Genomic DNA, 21,378 nt, shown 5'->3' with positions numbered 1-21,378 from the left:
AACCTTTCATATACATGTACGAGTAGCTTCAGTTAGGCTGTAAAATTTGATGTATATAACTGCATTGACTACATTGTTGAATCTGGTTGCTGTTTCGTACACTCATTTGTAAAGGGAGTATGAGCAGCTATCTCCACCTACAAACAACAGCAAGAAGCAATAACTTCCAATGTAAAGTCTTTCACCATTCTTTGTTGTAGACGTATATTTAGAGTCAGGTGGCACTCGCTTTGTTTGACTGCTGTAGTAGGAGTTTATCTGATGTCTTCATACCCTGGGACAACTAGCTGCCGCTGCGTGGGCTACACATTTACTTAGGACATCTAGGCAATCCACCATCAACTCCTGCGTATGGCGTTATATCTTTGCAAATTTTGGGAAACAGCTTTCCAATGCACGAACACACGCTGCAGCAATGCCACTCGCTGTCGACGTCCGCCGAGTTATTGCGCTAAGTGTGCCTCCTACACCACCCTGCGCGTTTTGCCGATCGCACAGTGTCCCTCGCGGTGGCCCAAGATAGTGACGGCGCAGCAGCTGTTGTGCTCTCCGTATATACCGAGCGGAGTGACAGCCGTGACAAATAATTCATCTCATTTTGTTTTTCACATTAAGTTAAGCAACAAAGTTCAGTCATAGCGATGAGTCCGGCGTAATTTTATTAGCGCGCCTAATACTTACTAACGCTGTGATTACAGAATTGTTAGTTGTTTCCACGCTCTGACAAAACGAGGTGAATTTTTTTCTTGCTAGTAATTAACGCATGCCTAAACGTTGGCTAGCTTTGCAGACTGACCTCACAAGATTTGCGTCTTAACTTCATCGACTGGTTTTAAAGGACGCGTTTACTGTACAGAACATGCGACGCGACCGTACAAACATCGCGCGCAGAAGCATCATGCTACACATCGCGCGGGCGGCGCCTGCAGGTTTTGAGTAGGAAATGGTTCAGCTGGCCCATACTTGGTTCTGTTAGGGATTGCATTAGCAGATGAAGGCACGGAAAAGCGAAGACGATATGATAGACGCTAGCTTGTGTCTTATCGCGAGCACTTTGCTCGTCGGCGTCACTCTTCGCCATAGTATTGCGTTTATAGTTTGCAGGTTGTGTTCGGTTCGAGATCGCCCGTCTACGAGAGTAGGTGGTCATGAGGGGTGTTGACTCGATGCTAGCCGACAGCGCAGCGAAAGCTAGATAAACTTTTCACACCACTCGTTCGCCATTAAGATCGTGTCATGGTTTTCGCACAGCAACACCTCCAGACTGCAACGTTAAAGCGGGAGCTTATAGTCCCACAGAAAATGCGAATGGCTGGGTGAGTTCGTAATACACACAGTAATTGTAAGCGCTAAATGATATCGACAGTGGAGGACAGTGAACACTCGGTGACACACGAAAACACCGGTGCAGCATTTATCGACTGAATTTCCAGAAGCGCTTCCCTGCGTTCTTGTGCCTTTCGTCACTGTCTTTTAGCATTTACACTTACACCACATAGATCTATATAATTATTCATTCATTCATTTATTTATACTGTCAGCCTTTCTCAGGCTATTACAGGAGTGGAAAATCTCATAAATTCACATTCTAAACAAGGTACATTTCACAACTACGATATCGACACAAAAGACAAAGGAAAAATCAAACAGTAGATAAGAAAACGCGTGCAAGTGCTGAGGCGCAACTATTACATTGGTGCACTACGGTCCAGGTAGGATTTCAGGCATTCTAGAAAGGCATCGAGGGAGTTAATATTTAGAATCAGGCAGCATGTTTCATTATTTAATAACACGAGGGAAAAAACTGTACTTCGTTATAAGAACGCGGCACAGGAATGTACATAGAATGGCGATGTCTTGATGTCTCACTAGGGTGTGTTGTAAAATATGGTGATGTGTTGATATTCAAGTGGCCATGAATTAAAAGGTAAAGAAACTTTAGCCTATCTACCTTAGTGCAGTATTCTAAACTTTTAAGGTTAGCTAATTTACATAATTCGGTTGGTGAATCAGTTCGGCGATATTTATTGAAAATAAAACGGGAAGCAAGTTTCTGAACTTTCTCAATTTTTAATTTGTTAGACGCAGTGTAAGGATCCCAAACAATTTTGCCATATTCAATTACAGGTTTTACAAGGGTGTTATAAGTGAGTGTTTTTACATCGGGAGTTGCATTACGGATTTTGCGTCTTAGTGCCCAAATTGCTTTGCGTGCCTTGGAGCATACATTATATAAGTGTGTATTCCAGTATAGGTCAGAAGTGAAGGTTAACCGAGATACTTATGCTGATGGACTCTATTAACTGGTTTACCTGCAATGGAGTAAGGTATATCATTATATTGTTCTTTCTTGTAACAGACATAATTACGGATTTGTCAGAGTTAAGCACCATCTGCCACTTAGCGCACCAATGTTCTATTGCATGCAGATTAGCGTTCAGTTCTTCTTGATCAGTTGGGGTCCTAATTGTTTTGTATACGACACAGTCATCAGCGAAAAGTCTGATTGGGATCGTTCTAGCTTTTGGGAGGTCATTTATGAAAACCAAAAATAAAAAGGGGCCCAAGACACTTCCCTGTGGAACACCTGAAACCGTAGGGGAAGAAGGCGATTGAAAACCTTCGAGGTGTACAAACTGTTCACGGGAGGTGAGGTAGGAAGAAAACCAGTGTGTTATTTTGGAGTTCCTGAATATAGCATTAATCTTTAGCAGCAACTTTGGATGGCATACCTTATCGAACGCTTTTGAAAAGTCCAAGAATAATATGTCAGTTTGGCCACGGCTGTTTATTCCCTCGGAAAGATCGTATATATATATATATATATATATATATATATATATATATATATATATATATATATATATATATATATATATATATATATATATATATATATATAGGGCAAGTTTAGCTTACGGAGCTTTTAGGTATACATCAATATCATTTTTGAACATTGCGGCACCCGTAGGTCCGAATTTTGTGTGTATTTCTGCACAATCGCAATTGTCGATATGTAATGAACGGTTACTTGAACTTTTATTTCGTATCCGCTCACCTGAATTCGCGGGTTACGAGTGGCTATCCCTCCAAATTTTTGAGATCATTCGGTGGTGCTTGGGTCTATTGGTGCGACAAGACGCGCCGGCATAAAAAAAAAGACGTTAAATGCTAATAAATTGTCTTAGCATGGGTAGGTCTGACACCAATGGATAGATCACATCCCTTCTGCTCCTTGCGTTTGCGTTCCCGCAGGTTAAATGAGAATTTAGGTCAACTGAAACCCAAAGTCCCGCCAACTGCGCTTGTCATTACGGTATAGATACACTGTTCTAAAGCAGCCTATCGAAGAAACGCAGCGTTGTCTGCGCAGCTGTCTGGAACCGAACGGTTAAAAGCCACCCGCGCACAGCGCAGCTCGCACACAGTCCTAGTAAGCGGACTGATTGGCTGTAGCCGATAGACCCCAAGGCAACACTATGAGAAAAGCCTCAATGAACGTCTCGCATTGATTTTGACTACCCCTTAACGTACGCACAATTAATATCTCACGCAAGCGTTCCTTTATTTTTTTTTTCATTTCTGCGACTCAGCAGCAGCAGCAGCAGAACGCCCTTCAGCTGCCGCGTATATCGATGTAAACGCGTGCTGGCTTGTACGGGAACTGCGCCGTTATCTGTTGCGGTTGCCTCTAATACCGGCTGAACGAAGTTCGCTGGGATGAACAGAGCTTATATTGCGCCTAACGTGGCACTTCTCTTTTTTTATGGCGATAGCACTTATATGGACAATCCAGGCACATTTCTGACGCAGCCGTCGGCGTTGCCGTGATGTTTCATGTGAAGTTCAAGGGCGATAACATTGTCTCCGCACGCCTTATGCTGTACGTGCGATTGAAAACGTTTCGCTCCGCTCGCGGTCTCCACCGTTGCGCCAGCGGAGCGGCGCGCGAAAAAGAGTTTTAGCCCGGCGGATCGCTCACCCGCTCGAGCGGGGCGCTCTGCTGCCCCACGTAGTGGTCAGAATAGGAGTTACTGAGACATGAATTTGAATTACGCTTGCTTTTATAATGCAAGAAATGTTGAATAAAGATATATTACATGTTCTCAGTACATTATTTGTTAATAGTGGTGTTTCCAATGCAATAGCGACGACGTTGTACTACCAAATGTGTCAGCTACTGCGTTTGCGCGGTCAAGCCGAAACCATCGAGCGAGCTCCTTCATCGTCCGTTTTCACAAACTGCCGTTGCTTCCTGCTGTGCACGATGCCGAAGAGCATACTACAGGACCCGCTACTCTTGTCACGACTGAAGTGGTCGGAGATAGAAGATTTGCTATTCCTTGAGGTATTTGGTGAGACACGGCGCGACCCACTTTCTGTGCGCGGACTTCTGAACATTGATGCAATGGACGGAGGTGTCTTCAGGACATATTTTCGCTTTGAAAAGGAAGATGTGCGCAGACTACAGCGGGCCTTGGGCATAGCCGAAACGGTGGTAACCCCGCAGAGAGTGTCAGTTCCCGGAGACGAGGCCTTATGTATAACACTTAGACGGCTGGCATACCCGAACCGACTGTGTGATCTTGAGGACCTTTTCGGGCGGCACAGCTCGACAATATCGTCCTTGACGAACGAAGTTCTCCGGCAAATCGACGAGCGCTTCTTCCACCTGCTCGACGACGTCAACAATCACGCCTGGCTCAATCTCGACACACTGGAAAAATTCTCGCAAGTAATAAGTCGCAAAAACAGCAGAGTTAGTGTCGGAGTTTCGTGCGTCAAAGTTTATGACACAGTTATTAATTTTTCAGGCCATTCACGCCAAAGGCGCCCCGCTGACGAATTGCTGGGCGTTCATCGACGGCACTGCAAGGGCAATATGCCGACCATCAAGGGGCCAAAAACTGTACTTCAGTGGACACAAACGATTTCATGCCTTGAAGTATCAAGCCATTATGTGTCCGAATGGGATTATTTGCCAGTTGGACGGGTCGTATCCTGGCAGTAAGCATGACGCCGGTGAGTAAATAAACAACAATAGCAGTAACAATGGAACACATTTGGATCAAAGAAGCGCTGTTGGACACTGATTCCTCCTTTCATGCCTTACAAGGACGCATGGGCTACATAGGTCATAATGTGCAATTTACAATTTACGTCTGCTTTTTCAGGCAACTTCGGCATCAGCAATGTCTACTCGAAGCTGGAAAATCTTGTTCAAGGACATAACTACTGCATTTACGGCGACCCGGCCTACCCATTGCGGCCGCTTCTACTCAAACCTTATGGAGGGGCGTCCCTAACTCCGGAACAGTGCGCATTCAACAAGGCTATGAGCAGTGTGAGACAGGCCGTTGAGTGGGGATTCGGCAAAATTGCGGGACTGTTTGCCTTTGTAGACTTCAAGAAAAATCAAAAGCTGTACCTCCAGAACGTGCCGCGTATTTATAAAGCCAGTGCGCTTCTTGCCAACTGCCATACCTGCTTGTATGGTGCTCAGGTATCCCACTACTTTGGCCTCGAGCCACCAGATCTTGAAGCTTACCTTACCCCTCTGTAGTTATAGAACACGCAGCTTCTTGAATTAACCTTTATTCGAAAACTCTGACTCGTTGTTATAAAAGGTGAAACAAAATACAATATGAACACTTTTCAGAACATTGATCTCACGCTCGGTTTGCATTCAAAAAATCAAATATTGCTTGACTTTGGTCGTTTAACATCCTCTGCAAGTTTTCGAGCAGCCGCTCGTGGTCTCTATCACGGCGAGAAGCTTCTAGTTGGAATTTTTTTTCTTCAAGATCCAACTTTCGCTCCTCTAGAGCGAGACGCCGTGCTTCATTCTGAACTTTCTTTTTTTCGTTTTCCAGTTCTTTTTGGCGTAGCTCGTACTCGTGCATCTCGCGCATTGTTAGCAGCTGGAGGCCCAAGTTTTGTAATCCTCGGATTCCTGTAAAGACAGACAGACAGGGGTAATCCAATCTTTAGTTCAATTAAGCATATCTGCACTGGACCAAATAGTCAAAATTACACTTTTCAGCCAGATGTAATTAGTTGCCATGTCACAACCGCGGAAAAGCTCAGCTTTCTTTGTACAGAGCTAGTATACAATATATATGTTTTATTAGAATAAAAAATGTTTTTGTGTAAACAGCACAAAACTTACAATTCCTGTGTTTCTGTGTTTTGTGACATTCTTATTGTGGCTTCAGTAAACAGTTTTTGATGTAATGTGCCCTGTGTGTTAACTGCAAGAACTTTATGAAGACATCATTTAAATTGCTGGGATTATGGCGATTCTATGTGTGTCGTTCTGCCACGTAGAGTCGAAAACAAAAGTATGTTGACCAAGTGAAGGACATACGACGATTGGTGTCTTTGGTCATCAGGTCAAATGGCCACGCTTGTACAGGGGAAAGACAAAACCTGTGTTTTCTAATGTGTGGTAGAGGAATTAGGCGATTTCTAAGAACAAGACTGTGTTCCATCCGACCTACCCAGTGATATGTTTCATGAATGTGCATGCAATAAATAGTTTCGCGGGGACACCTAAGGTTGCTTACGTGCGTGAATGCGAAATCATTACTCTTTACGATCACAAGTTGTAACTTTTAAATTAAATTTTATTTTATTATTGACTCATACTTCCGCAGTGGGTATCAGCCACTTTCATTGAGGGAAACGGCAACGGATTTACGTAGCTACCGCGGTGCCGCTTTGCGCTGCACCCCCCAGGGCGACCGGTAACGAGCCGCATCTCGTCTGCAAATCATGCAACCTCGCCAGTATCTTCTGACGTACAGACAGCCTCTTGGGCAGGCAGTCCCCCTGGCAGGCGGGGAGCTCCTCGGCCAGGCAGACAGCCTGCTCGTCCTCCATCTTTTTGGTACCATCAAATATCGCCACACACACACACACACACACACAAACGCGCGCGCGCGCGAGCGCGCACAGGCACACGCGCACGCATACACACACGCTCAAACACACTTATACACAAGGTAATCATTTCGCATTAAAAATGTTCCTTCAAATCTTGCCTCTGGTCGTGACAGGCAAAACCTGTCGCCTGGCTGTAGGCTGGCCCTGCCCTCGGTCCGCTGCGGTTGACGGCTGCTGGTGGGAGTGGCCTTGGCGGATATTTTGATTCTGCCGATCACTTGTTGAGGGGGGGTGTTGTTCTTGTCGGTCCGTTTGTGGCTCATCAGTCACAGCGGTCTCTCCATCCGCATCAGCAGTAGGTGGGCTCAACGGAGGTTCCGACTCGTAGAGGTTAAGGAGGAGCTGACTTGCCGGGGATTCTGGTTGTATTGTACGACAAAAATAAGATACAATATGCTCAGACAAAATGGTGATCGTGTTCAGATAAGAGAGATGATCGAGGTCCCATGACCACTTTTTTTTTCGAAATATATTTTGATTTCTGATAGGCAGCTGTATCGACGAAACGGAGTGTATCTGAATGCAGCAAGAAACGCAGCACTTTTCCCGAAAAATATCGCACATCGCAAGGCGTAGAGAATGTTCTTTTTGCCTTTTCGCAAGTTCTATGTTTGGAGTCCTACTGCATAAACGATAATTTTTTTCCGACTTTGAGGTACAGTGAAATATAATAGGTTCCTCATGAGCGTTACATAATTTTCCGTTTATTAAAGAAACTTACCACAATGTGGTTTTCAAAGCCCACTTTTTAAGGCATTTGTTTCAAAACCAAATCCTCACTCGCTCCTTCTCTTATAACATCATTTTTGTTCGGAGTGAGAGACGGAGGGCTGCGCGCCGGCGACAGTGCAGTTGTTTCGGCCAGACGTGTGAGTAGAAGCGCCCGAGTATCCTCGTCGAGGGAGCTCTCTAGCGCAAAGAAAACAGACAACATAGAGAGACTGGTCTACTGAGCTCGCGAAACGACACTCGAAGCGTGAATCTGAGAGCATCCGCTTACCGTTCGACCGGCAGGGTCAGAGATCATAGCTCGGAAGGAAGTTTGAAATGTTCAGGAAACAGTATCTTGCCATGCGAGGATGATGGCAAGGCGGCGGGACGCGTGGTGCTATCACGTTCGATTCAGCAAACACTAGTTCGCCATAGGAGGATGAAGCCAACGGCGCCTATAGCCTCTGTGAGACGGCGGGACGCGTGGTGCTATCAAGTTCAGGATAGGCAGGAGGTATGTAGCTTCGGAGCAGCTGCACAGCGTGGCTCCCCTGGGGCGGCGGCAGCTCGTTAAATGGACGCGCACTGAAGGGCGCTTGACTCTCAAAAATGTTTGATCGACTGCTCCAGAGACTTCGAACAGAAACGGAAACTAAAAGACGGTAGGAGAGCGACGGGGCCCACGAATTGCAGTGCTTCATTTGCTCAAACACGTAATGCTCATTGGATACCCAAAATTAATTTCTAGTTTTGCACGTGTTCTTAAATTTCAGCAGCAAAAAGTTTTTGAAAATCCAGGACATATATGATTCGACGTACGTATTGCAAGACTTACCATGCATTGCTCCAGTCATGCAACTTGGGGAGGCTACCACGGCCGGGCTACTGCTGCGACTTGCTGCTTCCTGCATCAAGTTCGCAGCACATGCGCGTACATCTGTTGCGGGTGTGCTCACTGACGCAGTGCATTCATCTGTTGCACGTCTCTTTTGGCTTACTACAGTTCCTCCACTTCGTGGAACTATGCGCGGTTCGTAGTTAATTGCCCGGGCATAATCGGAGAGATCTTGCAGGATTTGCTCTTTCTCGGCGTATTGCTCCTCGGTGCCAGACCTGAATAAAGGCAAAAATCGTGCACGTCACGTTGGGTGCAGAAGCACGCACAGCATTTTGGTTGTATCAGAAAGCAAAATACTCACTTTTTAAGGTTCTTGGCGTCCTGTTGACGCCAGTATCCTATTAAGAGATCCACACGATCTTTCGCGCCGCGCAGCGTGAGCTCGCGGCCCACCGCTTGCTTGACGTTCGCGATGACTGAAATCCATTTAAGATCGTCGCCAAATGGCCTTGTCGCAGCGACTTCACGCAGCAGAGTGAGGTCTTGTTCAGCTGTAAAACACCTTCGGGCCTTTTTTGCTCGCAGACGGGTCAGCGCCTCAGTCGCCGTCGTCGATGCAGAACTGCCGGTGTTCATGTTGGCGGCTGCCATCTTGCATTTCCCATACACGCCCGCGCGCGCTTACGCACGCTCGCGCGCTGCGTATACCCTCCGCTGGGGAGTGCTTTCCAGCGGGCGTAAACGCTGCTCCGTAAAACCGCTGGCCGCTTCAGCGTTGTGCGCATGCGCAGTCGCGTCTCCGCTCGCCCGCTCCGCTCCGCTGGCCGTAAACCCGCTGAGCTAAAACTCTCTATTATCGCGCGCGCAAGGGAGAAAAGCCGGGAGGAAGCGGGCCGTCTTCCGTCGCGCGCAAGGCACCGACGGGGGGGGGGGGGGGGGGAGATAGGGGGCGTTCTAGTCCGGCCGCTGCTGCAGATGGCGCGGGCCCTATCTTGACAGCGATGAGTGCAGAGTATAGGTGCGCCGATTGCTGATAGCTTCGTGTGCATTGTGGTCTCGGCGCTTAGTTCGCGTTGCAGCGGTCAATCAGTTCGCTGCTGCTGCAGCGCTTCCTCTCTCCAGCGTTTTGAAAGCGAGTCTATGTGTGCGTGTGCACGCGTGACACCACGCTTGTTAATTTGGTTATTAAACAAATGTCTACGAATTTATGCCGCCGATAAATCTACTATCCTTTCTTTGCACAGCTGTCTACTAATTTGGTATTGCAACTGATGCTTCGACTTTCTGGTGATAATGCGACTTTATGTTCAAGCCGATGTTTTTGCCCTTGCTTCCATATGTCTAAGTACAGTAGCATGCGAAAAACAGTACCGAATTGGGAACATAAATCAATGTGAAATAATGGTTAAAAGGGTTTAGTCACTTAAACTTGATGGGGATAACACTCCCCGATCGACGGATGAAATGCGTATTTCTTTTTACGCTTCCCAGCTTGTATTGCTTTTGTAAATAAAGGGCGCACTTGGTTCAGCTGGAAGAAGCGCTGAAATGAAAGCGTCATCGCCGAAATCTATTCCTCTCACTTTAAACCTGGCGATCGTCTGTTGACTGTGCTTTCACAGAACACTTCACTGTATTTTCAGTACAAGTGATTACTTGTATTCATGGCTGCATCACTTCGTTATCCTGGTTACCCGTAAAAGTACCTACACAAAGAGTGTTTTTCCAATAAAATTATTTATTCGCAAAGTGCAATTTTTCAGAGTTTACAGTCCACTGTAACATTTTGAGAGGTAATAAATTTTCGTCAAAGCGTCTTGTGGTTATTCTAGTGAGCGTTGTGTGCTGCCATACACTCTGCAGCGCTGGGCCTTTGGAAAATGAGAGACCATCTTTTTTACTCGCTGCGTACTTTCAAATGTGAAAAAGTGCAAGTGCGCTTATCGTCTGCTGACACAATCGACCACGAGATGATTCAGGTGGTGCCCTGAATTTATTGGCAGCGCTTTAGTTTCTTTAAATTACAAGTAGTAACAAAACAGAAGTCAAGATAGGTGCTGCAACGTTATCTTTGTGAGGAAGACGGAACGAAGCGTGTGGTTTTCCCGAAAACGACTGGCATGGAGCCAAGCCATGAAAAAGAAACCGCGGCGCTTTAGAAATGGGCTTCGTCTGCGTATGCTACGTGCATGATTAATGACCCGATTTTACTTTTGGTCAAAAGGAAAGCGTTGGGAAGCGAACAGACGCACACACGAACACGTACAGAAAATTCTAGGTACAAAGAAGAAAAGGACAAGTGCTGTTATGAATTTTCTATTACTGGAACAAAAGAAGGTGGAATGCGGAGTCCTGGCTTTTTATCGCCACGAAGCCGCAGGGAACCATGATAAGGGTGAGTGTGTGATGAATAAACTATTGACGGGGAGTGCGAATATGCATCGCTCACCAGCGACCATTGTTCGGGTATGCGGCTGAGAGTTGCCATTATTATTGGAGTCCTCATTTGCATCTCGCTCTTTTCTTATCCCTCGAGGTTCGGAAAGCATAGAAGGGCATATCTGAGCTCGTGTAGGGTGTGTCATTCACCGTTGCGTTATTATATGCTATTTCTACAACCTCGGGGCGAGCAGCGAGGTTCACGACTAGGAACGCTACCCGCCAACAGCACAAAGCACGTTCTTGCGCGTGAAAACAACCGGGGTTGCCAAAAGTGAGTCGTTGTTGTGCGTGTGAAAAAAAAAGAAGACCTTCTTGGAATTTTATGCGCCAACACCACAATCGGATTATGAGTTACACCACAGTGGGCGGGTATGGAATAACTTTAACCATCTGGGCTTCTTTAACGTGCCCCTTATGTACACGGGCGGTTTTGGACTCCACTGCCAACGGAATGTATGCGTCGGACCTCTAGCTCAGTAGTGTGACGCGATATATCTACTGGGCTGCCTCGGCCGGTGCTGATGTTCAGAGACACAAATTATTTTAAACGTTACGAAATGAAGAAACTGTGGTGTGGGAGTAAGGTTCAATCTAGCCGAATTGACGTTCAGCTGATTGACTGCAGGAAATGTTGCAGAATTATTGCGCAGGAAGTGTCGAGAACAGTGTTCACCTATAGAATAATGCGACAGGAGAGTGCATTGTAACAAAAACGTAAGCACTAAAAACACAAAGGACGCAAAAACATAAACACACCACATGCGCTTCTTCTACGCCCTTTGTGTTTTTAGAGCTCTAAGTTAATATTATTACGATATCATCGAGCGATGCTCAAGAGGCGAGCCGCCGGGAGAACGACGATGAAGTTGGTCAGTGCGGTTGGCGCGAGCGAGTGTCGGCCTGGCTGCCTGGCTCCAGTGTAAATAGCCTGTAAATAACCTCTTCTGTCTGTGTCTTTCCACACGCAACATTCTGGTGGAAGTCACCGATCCCCGTCCTCACTACGGAACTCCGAAGTGGTCGGAACACCGAGCTTGTCACCATGCCTCCCGGTGACGCGCCCACCTCTGCCACGGGTTCGGCTTGTTCCACTGCTCCAATCGTCACAGTCGCCCCACATCGCGACCCAGGTGTGTTCTCTGGCCTGGAGGGACAGGATGTTGACGACTGGATCAATCTCTATGAACACGCGAGTGCTAATAACAGGTGGGACCCAACGATTATGCTCGCCAATGTCATCTTTTATCTCGGCGGCACCCCACGCGTGTGGCACCAATCGCATGACGACGAGATAACCAGTTGGGACAGAGAAGCTACGGGAACTGTTCGGCGACCCTATTCGGCGCAAGGCTGCCGCGAGAAAGGTCTTGCGTCTCGTGTTCATTCATCTACGGAGCCGTACGTTTCCTGCATCCTCGACGTCCTGGGTCTATGCCGCAAAGCTGACGGTGCTATGTCCGAAGCAGATAAAGTGTCACATGTTCTAAAAAGCATCGCCTACAACGCTTTCAATTTGCTTGTTTTCGGCAAATTCTTGACTATCGACGCCATCATCAAAGAATGCCGTCGCCTGGAACAAGTTAAGAGCCGCCGTATCAAACACCACAACACGCGGCTACCCAACACTGCTGCTACGTCGACATGTGAGGGTCAACCACGTCAGGCCACCACCTGTGACGACGTAATCCATATTGTTCGCCGCGAACTCGAGGCCGCCTGTTCGCCAGCTTTCTCCACGACGCCTCGCGATCCGCCAGCAACCACCATTGCGATGATCCAGGCCGTCGTAAGACAGGAATTTGAGAACATGGGTTTGAACTCCGTGTGTTCCACGTCTCAACCCAGCGTTCCCCAGTTCTCTAGCGGCCCTCCTCTTCCTCGGCAGTCCTTTCCCGCCACATCTCGCCACAACCCGTCCAATTGGCGTGCCCCTGATGACCGGCCGATCTGCTTCCACTGCTGTCGCATCGGCCACGTCGCTCGTCACTGCCGCAACCGATGGCCACCACCTCCTCGGACATACGCCGCCGCTTATTCCCGCACCTTTGGACCTTCTGTACCCTATGCCACCCGCCATGAATCCACTGCAGCTGATGCTCCTGCTCCGAACCTTCGCTACAGCCGCTCGCCCTCACCTCGACGCCATCAGTCTCGTTCGCCCCAACCCCGTCGCTTCTATTCGCCGCCTATCGCCTCCCGCATCCAGCCAGAAGACTAGGCACTGCAGCTTCTGGAGGTGAAGCTGCGTTGTCGACCCTGCCCTCAAATCCTCTGCTTACGTTGACGTTGACGGCTATCCTGTCACGGCACTCATCGATACATGAGCACATCTTTCTATTATGAGTGCTGCCTTCCGACGACGACTGAACAAGCTCCTCACCCCAGCGTCAGCACGCGTCACCCGCGTTGCGGATGGCGGTACTGTGCCTATCATTGGCATGTGTACGGCACGCGTCAGCATCGCCGGCCGCCACACTCCTGTCCTCTTCACAGTAATTGCTCATTGCCCCCACGACCTCATTCTCGGCCTCGATTTTCTCTCCGCACATTCTGCTCTTATTGCCTGCTCTTCCAGTACCCTTCGCCTTGAGTTGCCGATGCTCGCAGAACCTTCTGACGCACCCTACTGCCGCTTACGTCCCACCGGCTTTTTTTGCCTGCAGCTAAAGTCAATAGCCTAAATTGAACTGTAGTCTTTCCAACCAGTTCCTGATGGCTAGTACCTCGTCACTCCTCTGCCCGACATTCCAATAAGGTATGACGTTAAAGTGCCTCACAGTATACTTAATATTACTGGGAACCGCACACGCACGCCTGTCTGTAACTTTGGATTGGCAAAGCAAATTCTACCGCAAGTTATTTGCCTTGCCACCATTGATTGTCTCGGCGACCAATACGTGGCAGCGTTATCTACCGATGGTTCTCGCGCGCTTAGCATGCCCCTCGCGCCAGTCTCGGGTGCCGATCCTAATATAAAGAAAATGGTTGCGACGGACCTGTCCTCTGCGCAGGCTGAAGAGGTTTGCCAAGTATTATCGTCCTACCGAGATATTTTCGACATCGACTATCGCCCTTTAGGCCAGACGCTCGCGGTCAAGCATCGGATTCTTACTGGCGATGCTACGCCTATTCACCGACGACCGTATCGAGTTTCTGCGTCGGAACGCCGAGTAATTCGAAACGAAGTCAACAAAATGCTAGATAAAAACATCATTGAGCCTTCTTCGAGTCCCTGGGCGTCACCTGTGGTGTTGGTTAAGAAAAACGTCGGCACGTGGCGCTTCTGTGTAGACTACCGTCATCTGAACAACATTACTAAGAAGGACGTCTACCCGCTCCCCCGTATAGACGACGCCCTTGACTGCCTGCACGGTTCCAGCTATTTCTCGTCTATTGATCTCCGTTCGGGATACTGGCAGATTGGTGTTGACGATATGGACAGCAAAAAAACCGCGTTCTTCACACCTGATGGCCTATAACAACTTAAAGTAATGCTGTTTGGATTATGCAACGCCCCTGCCACCTTTGAGCGTATGATGGACTCGTTGCTCCAAGGTTTCAAATGGTCCACTTGCCTCTGCTACCTCGACGACGTCATGATCTTCTCGCCAACTTTCGACACTCACCTTGAGCGTCTCACAGCAATACTTAATGTATTTCGAAAGGCGAAGCTGCAATTTCACTCGTCCAAATGTCGTTTTGGTCACCGGCAAATTACTTTTCTGAGCCATCTCCTTGACGCTTCCGGAGTAGAGCCTGATCCCGACAAAACTCGCGCTGTCAGAGCGTTTCCGGTTCCGAAGACAGCCGCAGACGTTCAAAGTTTTGTAGGGCTATGCTCGTACTCTCGTCGTTTTGTTCCAGATTTTGCGACAATTGCTAGACCCCTAACTAATCTTTTGAAGAAAGGCGTACAATTCTCGTGGGGCACTGGAGAGGCTGCCGCCTTCTCTCGTCTCATCACTCTTCTAAACTCACCACCCATTCTCGGCCACATCGACCCTGATGCCCCTACAGAATTGCGTATAAATGCCAGCGGTCCTGGCGTAGGTGCCGTCTTAGCCCAGCGTCAGCGTGGCCAGGATCACGTTATTGCTTATGCGAGCCGCCTCCTAGCACCATCGGAGCTCAACTATTCCATTACGGAACGAGAATGTCTTGCTGTTGTCTGGGCGGTTACGAAGTTTCCTTACCTTTACGGTCGCCCTTTTTCCGTAGTCACTGACCATCATGCTCTCTGCTGGCTCTCATCGCTAAATGATCCCACAGGCCGGCTTGGTCGATGGGATTTGAGGCTACAAGAATTTTCATATTCCGTGGTGTACAAGTCTGGCCGCCTGCACCAAGACGCTGACAGCTTGTCGCGTTACCCTGTTGACGACTCTGACTCCTCCAATATTGCCAGTGCTCCTTGCGTATTCTCTGTACACAGCTGCTTCATTTCGCCTAGGAGCAACGCCTTGGCGCCTACGTCAGAGCACTCATCGACCGTTTTGAGCACTCTCCGGCCGATGCTACTCTACGCCTCTTCGTCCTTCGCGACGGTACTCTGTACCGTCGTAACCTTCATCCGGACGGCTCTGAGTTCTTACTTGTAATACCTAAACACCTCCGCTCCACCGTTCTAGAAGAGCTCCACGACGCACCAACGGCAGGACATCTCGGTGTATCTCGAACCTATGACCGTGCACGTCACCGTTTTTTCTGGCCGGGCCTTGCCCGTTCCGTACGACGTTACGTCGCCGCTTGTGAACTTTGCCAACGACGCAAGAAGCCTTCCCAGCTCCCCGCTGGTTACCTGCAGCCGCTCGACATCTCTGCCGAGCCCTTTCATCGTGTCGGCTTAGACCTTGTTGGCCCATTTCCGGAATCTACATCAGGAAACAAGTGGGGTTGCAGTCACGGCGGACTACACGACCCGCCACGCCGTAACCCGTGCTCTTCCGACCAGTTGCGCAACTGATGTTACATATCATTTTGATGCATGGTGCTCCGCGTCAATTGCTAACAGACCGTGGCCGTACGTTTTTGGCCAAAGTCATCGACGACATCATGCGTGCCTGCTCAATACGACATAAATTTACCACCTCCTACCACCCCCAAACGAACGGGCTCACCGAGCGCTTGAACCGCACCCTTACAGACATGCTATCCAAATACGTTTCCGACGACCACAGTGACGGCGACCTGGCTTACATTACCTTTGCATACAACTCTTCCCGTCTCGAAACTGCTGGCTTTTCCCCGTTTTACCTCTTGTATGGCCGCGAACCAACGCTACCACTGAACACTGTGCTTCCGGCCGCCAGAGCGTCAACTAGCCATTATGCCCGTGATGCAATCGCTCATGCTGACCCCGCTCGCCAACTTGCGTGCGCTCGTCTACAAGTTTCAAGACACGCAGAAGACGCGCTACGACCTCCGTCACCGTGATGTCCATTTTGTGCCAGGCAGCCTCGTGTTGCTTTGGTCACCTTAGCGTAAAGTTGGCCTTTGTGATAGATAGAATAAACTTTATTGTCCAACGGATAAGGTGATCTACCCACCCCCCGACACGCAGGTCAGGGGGCGAGTGCCGCCGCCTCCGATGCAGGCTGGCAGGTCTTGGGTCCCAGCAGCCTCTTTAGCCAGTTGGACGAGCCGGAGCTGGAGCTCAGAGTCCGAGCTGCGCAGCAGGGTCTCACAGGTGTCTCTATGGCCTTTCTGAAAAACTGCTTTCTTTTTACACAGGCCCATATCGCGTGCTCCGCAAAGTGACCGATGTCACCTATGAAATCGTTCTCGCCACGCCCACTAGGTCCTCCGCTGTGACAACCAGTGACATTGTCCACGTCACCCGACTCAAGCCCTACAACTCTCCACGCGCCTTGGATATTTAACAGCCCCCGCGATGGTGCTTTTGCCGCCGGGGGGTAGTATTACGATATCATCGAACGATGCTCAAGAGGCGAGCCGCCGCGAGAACGACGAAGTTGGTCGGTGCGCTTGGCGCGAGCGAGTGTCGGCCTGGCTGCCTGGCTCCAGTGTAAATAGCCTGTAAATAGCCTGTTCTGTCTGTGTCTTTGCACACGCAACAATATCGTGACCATATATAAGCTATTCTTTGTCATCTGTACATGATCATCATCATGTGGGGTTCATATGGGGTTCTTTCCGCGCATTTCCCTTGATTCGCGGAGCATGCGCAGATGTGATCGCAGCGAGCGGCCGCATAGGAGCTCTGCTGGCGAAAAACCGTTTGCTTCATGCGGCGAAGTCCTCACCGCAAACATGGTAGCAGGCAAGCACCGCTTCCAGTCTGCCTTCCTTTCGAAGCATAACGCCCTTAACGCGCGCTTCCAAATAGAGTGTAGATTCACTGCGGAATTGGACTGCGGATTGTACACTGAGCTATGAATGAGCCTTACCCCACATTGTTCTAGGAGGGTCGTGGTTGGGGCACAAGTAAAGTTAACACAAACACAGTGCCTTTGTCGGACTGTACTTCGGCGGGAAAACCAACTGGCGCGAATATCAATTATCGTCAAGAAGAAACGGGCCAATATAGACGCAGTAAGTGCAAAAGCATACCAATGCAGGCTGGTCCTTGCAACCAAATATGCAGCTTTCGAACAGAGAGATGAAGATAACATAGAGGTAATGAATGAAATCGTAACTAGGCTGGTTTCAGGAGCGGCAATTGAAGTGGGAGGTAAGGCATTAAGGCTGCAAGTAGGTCAGTTCTCCCAAGTAACCAAGGACCTAATAAAGAAACGACAAAGCCTGAAAGTGTCCAACTCAAGGGATGAGAAGACTTCGCGGAACTGCCAAACTGATCAACAAGGGGAAAGTAAGAAGAGAGAGGGGGAGAGATGCAAATGAGAGAAAGGCAGGGAGGTTAACTAGAGTTAAAGCCTCCGGTTTGCTACCCTGCATTAGGGGAAGGGAAAGGGGAAGTAAAGAGGGAAGAAGTGTGGGGACTAAAAGAAAGGCATGAGAAAGAAAGGACGGGGACATTATAGTCTTTCTAATAGGCACCTGCCACATGAAAAGGTCAACAAAGCCTTAGCCGACTTTCGGTGCGACGACAGTTCATATCGGCATTCCAAGACCGTTCTGAATGTGGCCTGTCGTCAAGGCGTGCCAACACGGCCGCTAGGGACAGCTGGTCCGCGCTGTATGAAGGACAGTGGCAAGGTACGTGTTCTATAGTCTCCTGGCCGTCGCAGTGACTGCAAGCCGCGCTCTCGTTCACACCGACTCGGAAGGCGAAAGATCTTGTGAAAGCAACACCAAGCCACAGTCGACGAAGTACTGTTGTCTTCAATCGAGACAGTCCAGATGGGGGTCAAGTCGAAAGCACGGGTCCAGTCAGTGCAGACATGCGTGCTTCAAGCTTGGTGTGTTCCATAAAGGAGAAAGTAAGGGATATTCGAAATCATAACATGCTAAATACTGAGGAAGCAGTAAAATAACGCAGCATAAAATCAGCGAGAACAGAAGTTGGTCTAGGGCAAGCCAAGATGTATGCTATGGAAGGTAAGCAGGGTAATATCATCAGTAATTTCAAAGATAAAGTAAAAGCAGCGGAAAAATTTTATACAGACTGTACAGTACCCAGAGCATCCATGCTACTTTCATTTGAAATAGTAATTTAGGAGGGCCTTGCGAGACATGACCCGCGGAAAAGCGGTAGGAGACGATGGAATTACAGTCGATTTAACCAATGATGGAGGCGACATCATCAAAGCTTGCGGCCCTTTATACGAAACGTCTCACGACTTCAAGGGTCCCAGAGAACTGGAAAAATGCCAACATTATACTAATCAACAAGAAGGGAGACGTTAATGAATTGAATAATTATAGGCCCATTATTATATTATTCCAATATTGTATAAAATATTCACAAAGATAATTTCCTATAGACTAAGGGCAACACTTGACTTCAGTCAGCCAAGCGAACAGGCTGACTTCAGGAAGGGATACTGTACCATGGATCACATCCATGTAATCAATCAGGTAATCAAGAAATCTGCAGAGTACAAGCAGCCTCTCTATATGGCCTTCATAAATTACGAAAAGGCATTTCATCCAGTAAAGGTACCAGCAGTCATAGAGGCATTACGCAATCAAAGGGTAGAGGAGGCATGCTTGAATATCTTGGGAAATATCCTCAAGGTTTCCACAGCTACCTTGGTTCTCCACAAGGAAAGTAGACAGATACCTGTAAAGAAAGGGGTCAGGCAAGGAGACACAATCTCTCAAATGCTATTCACTGCACGCTTGAAAGAAGTACTCAGGCTATTAAGAGGAACCTTTACCTCGGGCCCAACTCTGACGCGGCCTATTCAAATACATGTAAAACGCAAAAACGTTTTTATGTAATAACTCCTGGACCGATTTTAATGAAATTTATTGCATTTGAGAGAGAAAGTTAAATTCTAGTGACTGTTGAAAGCGGAATTTCGATTTCGGGCCTGAATTTTTTTAAAAACATTTTCAAACATTGGACAGCTTGAAAAATATAGAAGCACGAAGTTTACAAATTCATAACTCTGCATTAAGAACAGATATCGCGGTTCTGTAAACGGCAGCCATTAGATAAACCAAAGCGCACAAATTCCATATGTCATTTTACATGTTAAGTAAATTTGTTACGTTGGTTACAAAGGTTCTGCAAAAGCTGTATTTCCATGTTACTAAATTTTTTGATATTCATGTGTAACATATCAATTTTGTCCGCTTTAGATTTACTATGAAATCCAATTCACGGAATTGTATTATCATCTTTTTTGTTGAGTTACAGAGGTGTAAACTTGATAGTTTTGTTTTCTGGAAATTTTTTATTTTTGCCAATTTTTAATTAAATATTGACAACCTAACTCAAAAGTTCGAAACCAAAAGTCATCAGATATTTTTTCTTTTAAATGCAACAAACCTCGTCAAATTTGGTGCAGTAGTTGCCGAGAAAAACGAATCCTCCTTTTACATGTATTTAGATAGGAGCATCCGAGCTAAAGCTTCCTCTTAAACTGGAAAGGATTAGGAGTGAGGATCAATGGCGATATCTCAGCAACCTTGGATTTGCAGATGACATTGCCCTGTTTATCAGCACTGAGGACGAATTACAACATCTGATTGAGGAGCTTAACAGAGAAAGTGTAAGAGTGGGGTTGAAAATTTACATGCTGAAGACAAAGATAATCACCTATGTTCCCTTGCAAGGGAACAAGAGTTCAGAATCGTCAGTCATGCTCTATAGTATGTGAAGGAGTACGTTTACCTAGGTCAACTAATCACCGGGAACCCTGATGATGAGAAGGAAATTCATAGAAGAATAAAAATGGGTTGGAGCGCAATCGGCAGACGTTGTCAGATCCTAACTGGAAGCTTACCACTATCATAGAAAAGAAAGGTGTACATGCACTGCATTCTACTGGTGCTGGCATATTGAGCCGAAACTTGGAGGTTGACAAAGAAACTTGAGAACAAGTTAAGGACTGCGTGAAGAGCGATGCGACAAAAAATGCTAGGCGTAACGTTAAGAGACAGGGAGAGAGGGGCGTGAATCAGAGGGCACGTGGGGATAGTCGATATCCGATATTATAATTGACATTAAGAGAAAAAAATGGCGCAGGGCAAGCCATGTAATGCGTAGGTTAGATAACCGGTGCACCATTGGGGTTACATAACGGGCGCCAAGAGAGAGAAGCGCCGTCGATAGAGAGAGAGAGAGAGAACATTTATTTTTAGTGAGATTGGGTGACTTTCTCGTAGGGTGGAGCCCTTAGTTGAGGGCCCCATTGGCTCGCGCCACTCCGCGTGCCCGCCGCACCAGCCGTCGCTGATCTCGCGCGTCTGATCTGGTCAGCGCAGTCTTCCAAGAGGAAGATGAAGGTGGAGGAATAGGGGAGTAACCTGGAGGGTGTGGACACTCCCAGTTGCAATGATATACTGTGGGCTTTGCTCCACAATAAGGACAGTATGAGGGATGTTGTGTGGGGTAGAAGAGGTGAAGATAAAACAGGCAGGGAAATGAATTATTTCGAAGCTGTCGCCACGCGACGGCGTCTTCTCAGTTAAACGAATTATGTGGTGGAGGGAAGTGTTTCCTGGTATCTCTGTAATATTGTAGAGTTTCAGTGAAGTTTAGTGGTTCTGTCGTGCGTCGTCTGGGTTTGACAGCTCTTCCAATGACGCCCGATTAGCGAGCTCTCGGGCTACCGCATTAGCGCCTTCATTACCATGGAGAGAGGCGTGTCCAGTTGTCCACGCGATACGCACCCTGTGTAACGCTGTGGGGTGTAATGATGTAAGGATGCGGTGTGTGTAGGGTGTCACCCGCCCTTGTGCACAAGTCCTGCAGGCGGTCTGTGAATCAGTGATCACTGTGATGGGTCCGTCCGGTGCCGGCATGGTTGAAGCGTGTACGATGCCTAGGGTTATAGCAGCCTCTTACGCCG

General features: G+C 47.9%; 1 protein-coding gene across 1 annotated transcript; it reads left to right on the top strand.

The window, feature by feature from the left end:
* The first annotated feature begins 2,902 nt into the window (after nt 1-2,902).
* LOC140216686 (putative nuclease HARBI1) lies at nt 2,903-9,437 on the top strand. The gene is made up of 2 exons (XM_072287060.1): nt 2,903-5,022; nt 5,175-9,437. The coding sequence occupies exons 1-2, from the start codon at nt 4,791-4,793 to the stop codon at nt 5,561-5,563; spliced, it is 621 nt and encodes a 206-aa protein (XP_072143161.1). The 5' UTR covers nt 2,903-4,790; the 3' UTR covers nt 5,564-9,437.
* The last annotated feature ends 11,941 nt before the right edge of the window (nt 9,438-21,378 follow it).

The sequence above is a fragment of the Dermacentor andersoni genome, chromosome 3 (genome assembly GCF_023375885.2).
Source record: "Dermacentor andersoni chromosome 3, qqDerAnde1_hic_scaffold, whole genome shotgun sequence".
NCBI classification, from domain to species: domain Eukaryota; kingdom Metazoa; phylum Arthropoda; class Arachnida; order Ixodida; family Ixodidae; genus Dermacentor; species Dermacentor andersoni.
Note: the sequence above shows the minus strand (reverse complement) of the source record. Positions and strands in the feature narration are given on the sequence as shown.